This window comes from Bidens hawaiensis, unplaced genomic scaffold, assembly GCF_021521415.1.
Source record: "Bidens hawaiensis isolate Kalapana, Puna unplaced genomic scaffold, B.hawaiensis_p1.1 tig00000284_1, whole genome shotgun sequence".
NCBI lineage: Eukaryota > Viridiplantae > Streptophyta > Magnoliopsida > Asterales > Asteraceae > Bidens > Bidens hawaiensis.
Window position 1 is genome coordinate 2,353,968 of NW_027491022.1, and position 14,514 is coordinate 2,368,481.

General features: G+C 41.1%; 1 protein-coding gene across 1 annotated transcript; it reads left to right on the forward strand.

The window, feature by feature from the left end:
* Window positions 1-5,816: 5,816 nt before the first annotated feature.
* LOC143618776 (transcription factor GTE7-like) lies at window positions 5,817-7,445 on the forward strand. The gene is made up of 3 exons (XM_077090878.1): window positions 5,817-7,072; window positions 7,151-7,286; window positions 7,390-7,445. The coding sequence occupies exons 1-3, from the start codon at window positions 5,930-5,932 to the stop codon at window positions 7,443-7,445; spliced, it is 1,335 nt and encodes a 444-aa protein (XP_076946993.1). The 5' UTR covers window positions 5,817-5,929.
* Window positions 7,446-14,514: the final 7,069 nt, after the last annotated feature.

A 14,514-nucleotide genomic window follows, 5' to 3' on the forward strand; every position in this document is an offset into this window, starting at 1 on the left:
GCGCGTCTGCTACCACATTCGCCTTTCCAGGGTGGTACTTAATTTCACAATCATAATCATTCAACAACTCCACCCATCTTCGTTGCCTCATGTTTAAATCCTTTTGATCAAATATATGTTGAAGGCTCTTGTGATCCGTAAAGATTATACACTTTGTACCATAGAGGTAATGGCGCCAAATTTTTAGCGCGAAGACAACCGCTCCAAGTTCCAGATCATGCGTTGTGTAGTTCTTTTCATTGGTCTTGAGTTGGCGCGAGGCATACGCTATTACTTTGTCTCGCTGCATAAGGACACATCCGAGTCCCTGATGTGAAGCGTCGCAGTAAACGACGATGTCATCCGTCCCCTCGGGCAGAGACAAAATTGGCGCACTACATAACTTCTGTTTTAACATTTGAAATGCTGCTTCCTGATTTTCGCCCCAAACAAACTTCTTGTCTTTCTGAGTTAGCGCGGTCAGAGGTAGAGCTATCTTAGAGAAGTTCTCAATGAAGCGTCGATAGTAGCCAGCTAGTCCTAGGAATTGCCTCACCTCAGTTGGGGTTTTTGGCACTTCCCAGTTTTCGATGGCCTTGACCTTGGAAGGATCGACGTGTATTCCTTGCTTGTTTACAACGTGACCGAGAAAGTGAACTTCTCTAAGCCAAAACTCACACTTGGAAAACTTCGCATACAACTTTTCTTTCCTCAACAATTCCAAAATAAATTTCAGGTTTTGCTCATGCTCGGCCTTGGTCCGAGAGTAAATCAGAATATCATCTATAAACACAATTACAAACTTGTCCAAGTATGGTTTGCACACGCGGTTCATCAGATCCATGAATACAGCCGGCGCATTAGTTAGCCCGAAAGGCATCACTAAGAACTCATAATGGCCGTATCTAGTTCGGAAGGCTGTTTTCGGCACATCTTCCTCATGGACCCTAAGTTGGTGGTATCCTGACCGTAGATCTATCTTCGAATAATAACTGGATCCCTGCAACTGGTCAAATAAGTCGTCAATCCTCGGTAAGGGGTACCGATTCTTGACTGTCAGCTTGTTCAGCTCCCTATAGTCAATACACATTCTGAACGAACCATCATTCTTCTTAACAAACAGTACTGGAGCTCCCCAAGGTGAGAAGCTTGGGCGTATGAAACCCTTATCCAATAGTTCCTGTAGCTGATTGGATAGCTCTTGCATCTCAGATGGAGCTAATCGATAAGGCGCTCGAGCTACTGGCGCAGCTCCTGGGACTAAATCAATACGAAATTCGACTTGTCGCGGCGGCGGTAATCCGGGCAAATCTTCAGGAAAAACTTCTGGAAATTCGCGCACTACTGGTAAGTCTTCAATTCTTCGCTCATCTCCTTTCTTCTCTACGACATGCGCCAGGAAGGCGTAACACCCTTTCCTTAGGCACTTGCGCGCCTTTAGGCACGAAATCAGTTTTGTCGCAACTCCCCTTCTTTCCCCTTGAATTACCAAGGTTTCTTCGTTCAACAGTGGGATCCGAACCTGCTTCTCATGGCAAATAACTTCCGCGTGGTTCTCGACTAACCAATCCATACCTACTACCATGTCAAAACTTCCCAAGTCTATTGGCAACAAGTTAATATTGAACCCGTGACCTCCCATGACTATTACACATTGTTCAGTTCTTTCGTTCGCGCATAACTGCCTACCATTGGCTAGTTCTATAGTATAAGGTGTGTCTAGCCTACTGGTTGCTAGGCCTAGGGAGTCTTTAAACTCGGCGGATATAAAACTTAGGTCAGCGCCAGTATCAAATAAGACAGATGCAAAATGGCCGTTAAGTAAAAACGTACCGGTTACCACATTCGGCTCTTCTTTAGCTTCGCCTGCGCCGATCACAAAAGCTCTCCCGCGAGCTTGGTTTCCCTTTTGCGGGCAATCCCGACTAAAATGCCCTGGCTTCCCGCATGCGTAGCAGTTGTCACTGGCTCCAGCTTCCTTAGCACGGCAATTCACCGTCTTGTGCCCTGGCCTGTTACATTTGGCGCACGTGACGCTCGCGCATTCACCCTCGTGGTGAAACTTGCATTTGTTGCACCATGGGTAAGGCCCGCTGTATCCTTTCCTTGATGGCTCCGCGGCTTGGATCGCGTAAACCCTTGCGCTCTCCTGCTTCTTGAACGGTGGCTGCTTGGAGTCGGACCCTCGGTGGTGAGAGTTCCATTTCCTCTTGGAGTCAGAGGTTCGCTGCTCGTTTCCGCGCGTAGTCAACATACCCGCACGGACCGTATCCCTTGTAAGGGTGATGGCCCGCGCTACCCGCCTCATCAAAGGTTGGAGGCGCTGCGGCGTTGAGCGGAACCCTAACAACAGGAGGTAACCCAAAGATATATCTCTCGATCTTCTTTTCCTCCGTGTTTGCCATGTCTGGCACCAACTGGCAAAGCTCGTTGAACCGGTTGTTGTAGGCGTCGATATCCGTTCCTACCATGGTGTGGTTCCAGAATTCCTGCTGCAGACTCTGGATTTCTGCGCGAGAGCAGCAGGTCGCGTAAAGGACCTTCTGGTTCTCACTACAACCGCTAATGGAGAGAACTGTCTCCATCTTGTCAATCCAGTTGTAGAGCCCAATGGCCCCTTCGGTACCCTTGAATGGCCAAGGCCTACAGGCCATAAATGTCTTATAGGAGCACCCTTTATCCAAGGCTCCTGATTCGGGTTCTGGGGTCTCGTTCTGACGACCCTGACTAGATTCGGCCTTGCTGGCCTCATGTGTCGCGATCGCCTGCGCGATTATTTCCGCGAGTTCCTCGGGTGTCATGGTAATTCCCTTGGCTCTAGTTGGAGGCATTCTCGCTTTAAAAGAGTGAAAATATATTAAACTTAGCGCATGTATTCTGAGCACATAATGTTCTTTATCTTTATTCACTAGACACTGTGCGACCCGTGTTCCTAAGTGTGTGTATAGTTTCTTTTGAAAATATTCTTTGAAAAATATTTCATGCGATTCCCCAACGGTTATAGTCTAGGTTAAAACTTCTTTTCCTAGTTCGCTATAACCAGTGCTCTGATACCAATCTGTCACACCCGGCCCTGAACGGCGGAAACAGCCGGGCGCGCGCGAGTGGGGATTGATACTTAAGCACGGGCCATTGCAAACATTCAAAGTAAGATTTTCATTGCGCGTGAAATGTTTAATACAAATACATTACATTGTTTAAAAATTACATAAAAACATCCAAGTGTAAAAACTGTTGAAGATTTCCACGCCATATCCCCTTGCGCGGCGGGAACAACCGCGCGCATCGAAGGGATAGAATTAAAATCTTCCAAAAAGCTAGTTTTAGATGTTCAGCGTGAGGTGCCCTAAGCGTGACTCCATGCGCTACCTAGTTATCTCCTGAAAGACACGTAAAACATTTGAATCAGTATAAACTGAGTGAGTTCACAAGTTTTAGTAACTTTGATAAATCGTATTACATCATAATCTTGATAAAAATCATTCTGAAACATAATTCTGATAGCATCATTATAACACATGCTTGGTAAAACATAGTTCTATCAACATATTCTGATAAAATCGTTCCGCGGGTTGCGCGCGAACATTTCTGGGAACTGTGCTCGTCTGTGTAAGTGGCGCTGCCACTACGAGCGAAATAAGTAATACCGTCCCGCGGGTTACGCGCGGACACTTCTGAAAAATCGTGCTCGTCTGTGTAAGTGGCGCTGCCACTACGAGCGAATAATACCGTCCCGCGGGTTACGCGCGGACGTTGTGCCGGAAAACAAGGCGCTCGTCTGCGTAAGAGGAGCGACCTCTACGAGCGGGCTTACTCCCATAGTACCGCCCCGTGCTAGGCACTCGTCTGTGTAAGAGGTGCGACCCCTACGAGTGGGTGGATCAAACCAGCAGTCCCTACCCTTAGAGTTCCAATGGTAAAGTGATCACTTACTCGAATCTGGTGCACTAACATCGAAAACCATAGATAACCGTTTGCATTGCTCGTAAATATACCATAATGAAACATTATTTAAACACATAATTGCTTGTATTGCTTGTAAGAGTATCATGGTAAAACATAATTTAGGTACGTGTCCCTCGCCCCGAAAACAGTTTAAAATAGTGAAAACAGTGAAAATAGGGGCTGTGAGACTCACCTGTGGTTTAAGGGATTTAATCGAGATTCGGGTTTTCTTGGTGTTGGCCTTTGAATTGAAGGTCTAGAATACGATTAAATAACAAGAAGTATATATATTAAGATCAAGAAATAGGAGAATATAAGGGTTGGAAAGTAGATCTCAAGGTTATAATCTCGGCTTACCTAGTAACAGGATCGGAAATGAAAACAACGGATGCTTGGGAGATGATTAGTGCAAGTTTGCAGTTCTTAAGAGAGAAGTTTGAAGTGTGTTTGGGTGATAATTTGGGTTACATATTTATAGGCAAACTCAAGGGAACACAATCCCTTGCTTTAGGGAATTGTAATCTTTTCATATCTAGGTGTAATGATGATAAAGTATGGAAATTATTATTATTTATTTAAAAGTGGAGGAGTGGATAAAAGATTTTGATTTGATTTGGACAGGACATGCAGGTCTGTGGTTGGTGAGAATAGGGTGGCTGACAGTTGACTTTTCATGTTACAGTATGCTTTTTCAGGTGCTTTTGTCAGTGTACAGTTAAAAAAAGTAGAAATTTCTGAAACACGCTACTGTTTCCTTTTGGGCGGGAATAATCCTCCTTAAATCTGGAGATTAGGCTAAGGGTTCTGCGCGTATAACTTTGTGCGCATAGCTTTCTGTGTGAAGGACATTTCTTTGCTGCGGGTAGGTGCGTAACCTTCTCGCAGTTAGGGACATTGAGTTTCATTTGTAGATTCTCTAGGTGGTCTTGGTATTTCAACATAGTGATCAGTCATGTTGAAGTCAATTCCATCTTAGAGCTTCAGACAAACTAGCTCTCAATGTTCCCGCCATGCGGGGAGGTTAGTTCCCTTCCGCACGCGCATAAACGATTTAGGATGCACCCGCCTTAGCATCATGCGGGACGGTCAACCCATTAGATAACATAAAGTTAAGTTTCATGAAAACATAAAGCCAAAACATTCGCGCATGGCGCATATAACATATGCCCACACTGGTTTTTACATCGCGCGCTCGCGCAGGGCGCACATAACGTGCCCGCGCTGACTCTAATATAGCGCGCTCGCGCAGGGCGAACATAACAATTGCCCGCGCTGATTCTAATATGGCGCGCATAATATTCACAATCACCTAATTATTAGGTTGATTACTTAGTTTATAGGATTGGGAAATTACCGGGTGTCACATCAAAACTAAAATTGATAAAACTCGTCACACGTCTCACTCTTTACTATTCCCTCCGTCCCGGTCAAAGTGTCTTAGTTTGAAAAACATAAATTTTAAGATTGATTGAATGATTACTTTTTTTTGCTAACCAAATGACAATAATGTCTTTGGAAAATGGGTCCACCATATTGTTTATTAATACTACTTGTGTGTGTTTAAGGGTAAACCTGAAAATTAGCTAATAAATTTTGAAATTTGACATTTGTAATGAGACAAATAAAAAAGAAAATATCGACACTTTTAATAAAAACGGATTAAATTTCCTCAAAAACTGAGAACCCCTTTCATGCATTCCATCAAACCGTCCACGTGTCCTTTCAAAGCAATCTAAACCCTTCATCCCTCATTCGGTTGCGGGCAGTTCATGAAACCTAAATCCACGGCTCACAACTTGCCCGAACATAACACCAGGTCTTATTAATTTGACACCACCTTCTCACCCAAACTCAAAATTCAAAACCCTAGTCATCTCCGGCTGCCAAATGGCTCACCGGCGACATTGCTTCGTCGGTGATTAGTCGCCGGAACCCAGAAACAGCATTCCTTTTCACAAACCCTAGTTCACAAATTCTTCATCTTTTGATCGACATTGTTGTTACTATGGCTTCTGCGATCTTACCGATCAGGAATGACCGGCAATCGGCTGGTTTCATGTCCAATTTCACTGAAAGTAACCTTAATTTCACCAGATTACAAAACATCCCAAATCGAAACCCTAACCGGAAAGTTCACCAGCAGCTGCCGTCTTCTGCTCCTCCGATCAATTCCGTACCGGCGAATGCCTCCGGCTACCGGTACATTACATTCCGACTCGGTTCATACACTCGCCGAGAGCTTCAAGGGTTGAAAAAACGGTTGATTTCGGATCTTCAACGGGTTCGGATCCTCCGGCAATTCGTACACCATTACGCACCGCCGTTGGAGTCACCAATTGCTTCGGTGATGGCGGTTCCGTTCTCCGGCCAGAAACGATCAAAGCCGGTGGATCTCGGAATAATTAAGTCGAAAAAACCGTGTGGTCGGGTATCCGTAGCGCAGAGGCGGAAGCTATTGATGCGAGAATGTGGTCAGATTTTGGGTAAATTGATGAAGCACAAGCACGGTTGGGTTTTTAATACTCCGGTTGATGCGGCTGCGATGAAGTTGTATGATTATCATAATGTGATTAGTAACCCTATGGATCTCGGAACGATTAAGTCGAAACTTTTGAAAAACGAGTATGAGTCACCGCTTGCGTTTGCTTCGGATGTGCGATTAACGTTTGAGAATGCCATGGTTTATAATGGGAGAGGGTCTGATGTTTTCGCAATGGCGGAGCGGCTTCTGTTGATGTTTGAAAATATGCTTAGTTCGGCTCAAAATTTATCGGGTTTTGTTGCGAATCAGGTAAAAAAACAGAATTGTTTGGCTGATGTAACTATTTCAGTTGAAAAACCAGTGATTAGTGAACCGATTGCTGCTAATTTGGGAAAGCAAATGATCAGGGCTGTAAGCGTTAAACCTGTGATGACGGAAGATGAGAAATCGGAGATGGCGAAAAGCTTGATGAATGTGCAATTAGGGCGTGGAGGGATGAAACAGATAATGGAGATTGTGAAAAAAGATGCAGGGTTAGAACACCAAGGAGATGAAATCGAGCTTGATCTTGCGGTTCTTGATAACGACACGTTGTGGGAGCTGCGTTGGTTCATGAACAGCATCCTTAGCAAGAAGGCTGCAATACCTTGTGTACAAACTGACAATGTAAGTAATTTTGACCATTTGTTTCTTGTTCTTGACTTATGACTGTTTAATAACTTCGGTTATGGTTGTTGATGGCAGGGTGTAGAAGAAGATGTTGATATTGGAGAGGAGATGCAGTTATCCAATTTCCCATCAGTTGTGATTGAAAAAGATGTTGTAAATGGTAGTAGTAGCAGTAGTGACTCAAGCTCTGATAGTGATTCCTCATCTAGTGGTAATAACAAATAACTTGATAAATAACAATATAACCGTATAATGAATCATATTATAGATAGATGCTATGTAACTAAATGGTGTTCATTTTTATGCATCTTCAGAGTCAGGAGCCAGTTATAATGAGCATGAAGTCAATTCAACACCGCATGAATTTTGATGTTTTGCAGTTGTAGGATGTAAAGGGATGAAAGAGGTTTAGAGTTTAGATCAGCAAGAGTGAGGTAGTTGATGCTTTTGGTGTTGGTAACAGGAGCTAGGAATGTGGAATATGGAAAATGGTATAATAAGTATGTAAATGAAAAACATTTTGTGGGTTTGTGATATTGTTAACTTGTGAAGTTCTTTTCATATGAAAACTTATAATATGTGTGTAGATTGTTGGAATATAAACAAACAAATAAACATGACTGAGGCCCTGGATGAGATCTGGTGTTCTTGGCGGAATCCGGCCGGTGATTGTTGATGGCATCCATTGATCTGTTCTTAGAGTGAGTTGAGAATCATAACAATCTCTACACTTGTTTTTGTGGATCTCTCTGTCTTTAGCCAACCCATATGATGTGATGAGAGATGGAGAGGAAATGGGTTGAAGTTAATAAATTAGAGAAAGTGAGGGCATAGAATATATTGAAGAGGAAAGGTGCTCTTTTTCTTCTTTATTGAAAAATAGATCATGCCGATTACATCTAAGTCGTTTAACTTTGTTAGATTTTCATCTGTAATCATGTTTATCAAAACTTCAAATCTTGTATAGCCACCTACATAATTTTACATCTTCTGTTTCCTGGTTTAAGTCTTTTTTAAAAAACTGTTTACTCTCCTGATATATCTTTTAACATATAATAATAGAGCTTTTCTACGGTCACCCCTAAGACTGTCCGGTATGGACCTCGCTTTGCCGATCAACAGCTGACATGGTAAGCGGCGCCGGCGGCAAACACTGTCCCGGTGTCGTTGGGGCCGCCCAGCGGCAAGGTTTAAAGCTTATTCTTTTTTCATTTCATTTTCACAAAAAGATGTTTTAAGATTGGAGAAGATAAAAAGAGTCTTTGGTGAGAGAGAGAGAGAGAGAGAGAGAGAGAGAGAGAGAGAGAGAGAGATGAAGGAGGATGTTTGGTGAAGATGCAGAGCAATAGAGAGAGAATAGAGATGTTTGGTAATATTAATATTTTATTTTAATTTTACTAATATCAATTTAAATGAATGTAATTTCAGTTTAAACGAACGTCATTTTATTTTTATTTAATTTTAACTTTAGTTATATTAAATTAAATTAAATGTGATTTTATTTATGTTTAACTCTTAATTTTAGTCTTATTAAATATATATATATATATATATATATATATATGGGTGGATTCTAGTGAAAACTTCTCTTAAATAGAAAACTTAAAAACTTCTAAAAGCTTCTAAAAAACTATTTTTAACTTAAATTTTTTTTTAAGTTTCTTTTTTTTTCCATTATTCTTATATGTTGTTATTGGTTCAAAAAAAAAAAAACTTGTCGGTAACCTCGCCGGTATAGTGCGCATGTGTAATAGTGTGCATTGCCTATATGCAAAAGTGTTTGTATTGCATAGAATACAATACTATTACACATATTTGATACACACTATTGTATATATGCAATATAAGACTAATACACACATCGAATACACATTAGTACGTATGTGTAATACAACATTAACGCACATTCTAAATAATGTAATACAACATTAACGCACATTAATGTAGCAAGTCATAGTTAAAAAAACAACTACCGACTTCATTCTAAATAAATATAAAACAAAACCGGTTCAAGTAGGGTAACCACGACGTGCCAGGCTGATAGTTAGCGGCGTAACCCGGCTCCTCCTCGTTCGACTCCGGAAATAAATGGTTGAACCACGACATTGTGGGTATATATACCAAAAATTGTGTTGATGTGTTGTTGGTTGAATGAAGATCGTGAGGGTGAGGGTGAGGGTGAGGGTGAGGGTGAGGGAGGGATGTATAATAAAAAAGAGAAAGGAGGGAGAGGGAGGGGAGCCGAGCTCCAATAATATAAAACACCTAATACGCCGCGTATAGGTCTATAACCTAGCCCAGCTTTTGCTGGCTAGGACGTCAAATCGCACTTAATACGCTGCGTATAGCCCTATACTTAGGGCGTGTGTGGTGGGTGTCCATATAGGACCCTAATAATATATATGTACATTCACACACACACACACACACACACACACACACACACATATATATATAATAAAAAGTTAGTATGCACGCCCATTTAGACAAACAATATTTTTTTAACGGTTGGAAACTACCAAACCTCCTTCTCCTTTCCCCAACGAAAACCTTTCCGTTCTGCTGGTCCCGTCAAAGGAAACATTTTAGAAAACGTACGATCATTGGAACCACCACAACCTTTTTTTCCGGTTCGGTTGAAACACACAAACACCCCCCCCCCCCCCGGCTGGTCAAGGGGCTGTGTTTTAGGAGTACTTTCAAGTGGGAACAAACCTAACCTTTTCCGGCAACCACCGTTTTTTCCGACAACTCCAGCGGCACGCGGTTTCTGACCAACCTGCTTTTTCTCTGGTTTCATTAACACTCTAATAATAATACTAATAATACTAATAATAATAATAATCTTATTATTATTATTGTTGTTGTTGTTGTTGTTGTGGTTGCTGCTGCTGTTACTATAGTGATATGCAGATTTTTTGTATAAGTATATTATTATTATTATTGCTAATATTATTGTTGTTGTTGCTATTATTATTGTTATTATTATTGTTGTTGTTGTTGTTGTGTGATTTAAGTTTTCCTATGACTAGTTGCAACCATATACCTTAGAAGTTATGACTTTTCCTTGAGATCGTGTCCAAGAACAAGAGGTTCAGCCAAGGGAAAAGAAAGGGGTATAGTATCGAATAGCCTTTTGGAATGTAGGCACTCTTGATAGTAAATTGTTGGAGGTAGTAGATGCACTTAAAAGGCATAGAGTACAGATAGCATGCCTTCAAGAGACTTGGTGGAAGAGGCAAAGAGGGGATGAGCGCTATGGGTATAAGTTATTGTATTCGGGATCGGATGGAGCAAAAAATGGGGTAGGATTTATGGTGGCTTTGGAAGTACATAAGAATGTGGTGGAGGTGATTAGATACAACGATAGAATTATGGTGTTGAGATTAGTTTTAGGTGAGGAGGTAGTGGCGGTGGTCTGCGCGTACGCACCATAAGTTGGATTAGGGGACCGGGAGAAGAATGAGTTTTGGGATCGTCTAGACATAGTAGTGAGGGCCATTCCTAGAGAAGAGAAACTTTTTATAGGAGGTGATTTTAATGGCCACATTGGTAAGGAGAGTAATGGCTTTCAGTCGGTTCGTGGGGGTTTCGGCTTTGGGGTTAGAAATGGCCCTGGGAGGGATCTACTAGAATTTTTGATGGCCCATGACCTGAGCATTTTAAACTCGTTCTTTAGGAAGAGAGACTCTCATTTGATAACTTTCAGTAGCGGGGGACATCACACGCAACTCAACTGACGGGAAGATCGAAGATGGTGGTAGGACTGCAAGGTTATACCAAGGGAGACGGAAACGGCTCAACACCCTTTATTCGTGGCAGATATAACTTTCAGACAAAAAATGATGATAGAGGAGAGGAAATCTATACTTAGGATCCGATGGGGGAAATTTAAAGGGTGAAAAAATTGAAGAGTTCAAATATAAGATCGTTTCATTAACATCGACTCGACTAGGGGATGACGCAAACCAGATGTCGAAAGCTATGGCGACTACCATTACTCAAGTAGCGAAAGTGACTCTAGGGGTTACGACTAGTAGGTCAAGCGGGCATAAGGAGTCCTGGTGGTGGAGTGAGTAGGTGCAGACCAAAATAAGGGATAAGTAAGAGAGTTTTAGGGATCTCCTAAGGTGCACGGATTAGGAAGAGAAACCATGGTTGAGGGAGAGATACAAAAAGGCCAAGAGGGAGGCAAAGAAGGCGGTGACAGAAGCAAAGAACACGGCCTATAAGTGAATGTATGAAAGTTAGAAACAAAGGGAGGGGGAACATGCTATGTTTAAGATTGCCAACGCCAGGGAGCATAGAAGACATGACCTAGGAACAGTGAAGTTTATAAAAGGAGAGGATGGACGTGTTTTACATAAGGATATCGACATTAAGTTGAGATAGCAGACCTATTTCCACAATCTGTTCACCGGAGAGAGAACTTACCAATAACGAAACATTAACACTACTCAAAGGAGATAGCGGAATAATTGTTACTGTCAAAGTATTACATAAGGTGAAGTGAGGACAATTCTTAGGAAGATGGGAAGGGCTAAGGCGGTGGGTATAGACAATGTACCGATTGAGGTCTGGAATCTTTGGAAGATGAAAGAGTTCAATGGCTAACTACTCTATTCAACCTTATCTTAAAATCAGGAAAAATGCCAGATCAGTGGAGAAGTAGTTTCATAGTGCCAATATACAAGAACAATGAAGATGCCCAATGTTGTGGGAATTATAAAGGAATTAAGTTGCTAAGTCATACTATGAAATTATGGGAAAGAGTAATCGAGACAAGAATTAGAAGAGAAACCCAAGTTACAGTAAACCAATTTGGTTTCATGCCAGGGAGATCAACTACGAAAGCAATTCACATCTTAAGGAGATTGATGGAAAAGTATAGGGAGAAGAAGTGCGATCTACATATGATCTTCATTGATCTTGAAAAGGCATATGATAATGTGCCTCGTAGACTGATCTCGGATAGTTTAGAGAGTAGAGGGGTTCCTAGGAGGTACATAGACATAATTAGAGATATGTATGATCGAACAAAAACTACTGTTAGGGCGCCTATAGGGGATACTGATTTCTTCCCCGTGGAAGTAGGACTCCACAAGGGTCAACCTTGTGCCCTTTTCTATTTGTGGATCGTCATGGATGAGTTGTCAAAGTCGATTCAAGGGACGGTCCCGTGGTGCATGCTTTTTGCAAATGACATTGTGTTAGTTGCTGAAACTAAACATAGCCTCAATGCAAGGTTAGAAGAATGGCGTGCAACTCTAGAGGACAAAGGACTAAGGATTAGTCGCTGGAAGCCCGAATATCTACATTGTGATTTCAGTGGGGCTGGAGACGTCAGGGACTCTCAGATCACCATCGGAGGTCATGTGGTTCCACAAGCTACTTAGTTCAGATATTTAAGATCCTTTGTATAAAGAGATGGGGAGATGGATAGTGATGTAACACACCGCATTCAAGCGGGTTGGTGTAGGTGGAGAGCAGCTATGGGGGTTTTGTGTGATAGGAGGTTCCCAACTAAATTAAAAGGGAAATTTTTATAGGATTGCTGTTAGACCTGCTCTGTTATATGGAACAGATTGCTGGGCCATTAAGAAAACACAAGCACGTAAGATGGAGGTGGCGGAGATGAGGATGCTGAGATGGATGTGTGGGCACACAAGGTTGGACCGAATAAGAAATGAGGCTTTTAGGGAACGACTAGGAATTGCTAATATATGTGAAAATATAAAGGAGTGGAGATTGAGATGGTATGGACATGTAAAGAGAAGAGAAGTAACATCGCTAGCTAGAGCAGTAGAAACCCTTAATGTAGAAGGAAGGAGGAGTAGAGGCAGACCCAAATTGACTTGGGAGGAGCGGATTAGGTAGGATTTGCTAGAATTACACCTCTCTGAGACCATGGTCCATGATAGGTGTTCATGGAGACGTAGGATTAAGGTTAAAACCTTTAGAGAATGTCATATTTGTATCTTAGTTTAGCGTTACACTCTTCTACATTTTAGGCAGATTTTGCTTGTATTTGTTCTTTTGTTGGTATGTCTATTTGGATTCTATGATTTCATATGTGCTAGTATTTGATTGTGACAGTTTATCACTATAGGTTTTGTTGTTGGTACGTGCGTGTTTATATACATGCTTTGGAGCCGAGGGTCCATTTGGAAGCAGCCTCTCTATCCTCATGGATAGAGGTAGGTCTGCCTACATCACACCATCCCCAGACCCTACCAATAGCTTTTGCTATTTGTGGGATTTACTGGGTACGTTTGTTGTTGTTGTTTATATATATACATATATATTGAATAGCGAAAGTAACGTTGAGCATTACAAAACTATAGAAAGGGGTTTTGCAACCACAATACCCATTTAACAACACTACGTTCTTCAGAAAAAGCTTATCCATGGCTTGATGTGTCCGAACGCCAAGTTGTTCCGGCACCATCAAATAACCTAACAAACAGTCATTATAATGAAAAGGCATCTAACCAAGATATCAACTTAAAAGGCATTAAGATAGGTGTCGCATAAAAGGCATTATGGATGAGTGTTGCAAACATATCAAAAGCTCACACAAGCATTTAAGCGGACGGTTACTAATGGGGTGTTTGGGATTCCTTATTTTCAACTTATAACTTATAAACTTTTTGAAAAGTTAATAAGGTGTATAAGTTGTTTGGCAAACCATAAATCATTATGGATTTTAACTTATGGAGAAGGCAAGATAAAGGGGTTTTGAAAAGTTAGGAATGTGTAACTTATTAACTTAATGAGTTTGATTACCTATTACACCCCTATAACCCTCAAAATCCTTTACACTTTTTTTTTAAAAAACAATTGTGCTTTTTAGTCATTTTGGTTTTTCCCAACACATAAGCTAAACATTTTTTTAAAAACTTCTTTTAAAAAATTCATAAGTTAATAAGTCATTTTAACAAAAAAAAAATCTTTTTTCACTTAAATCCCAAACACACCCTAAATTCTAGTGTACTTTTCTAAAAAGTTCATCGGGGATACAAGTGAATAGTGAATATAAGAAACAATAACATTAAAACCAGTGGATATTATCATTTCCAACCTAAGCTCAATGAAACAACTTAATCCAAATGCAATTAACAAAACTAAAAACAAAGTGAAAAGATAACGTTGAACTGCGAGATCAATCGGTACATTAATTAATAAAGTAATAGAGATAAACCTCAGCTGTTACCAACAATCTCCATAATCCTCATAACCTGCCCAAAAATTTGGAATTCTTGTTTGATGTAAAGTTAAAACAACACACCTTAAAGAAAATAGTGTACTCAAAAACAGCAATTCCAATCAAAAATTACAAATTAACTAACAGGATTTTATAGTATATGAATTTACTTCCATTAACAAGCTTTGCAAGCTCCTTTGCTTCATCAACAGCAGACTCCTTCAATAACCCATCC

What these genes read in the sequence shown, in the direction of transcription:
- LOC143618776 (XM_077090878.1), top strand. Translation starts at nt 5,930, where the DNA reads ATGGCTTCTGCGATCTTACCGATCAGGAATGACCGGCAATCGGCTGGT. An exon ending in CTTGTGTACAAACTGACAAT is followed by an intron (nt 7,073 to 7,150) that starts GTAAGTAATTTT and finishes TGTTGATGGCAG; the next exon opens with GGTGTAGAAGAAGATGTTGA. An exon ending in TAGTGATTCCTCATCTAGTG is followed by an intron (nt 7,287 to 7,389) that starts GTAATAACAAAT and finishes ATGCATCTTCAG; the next exon opens with AGTCAGGAGCCAGTTATAAT.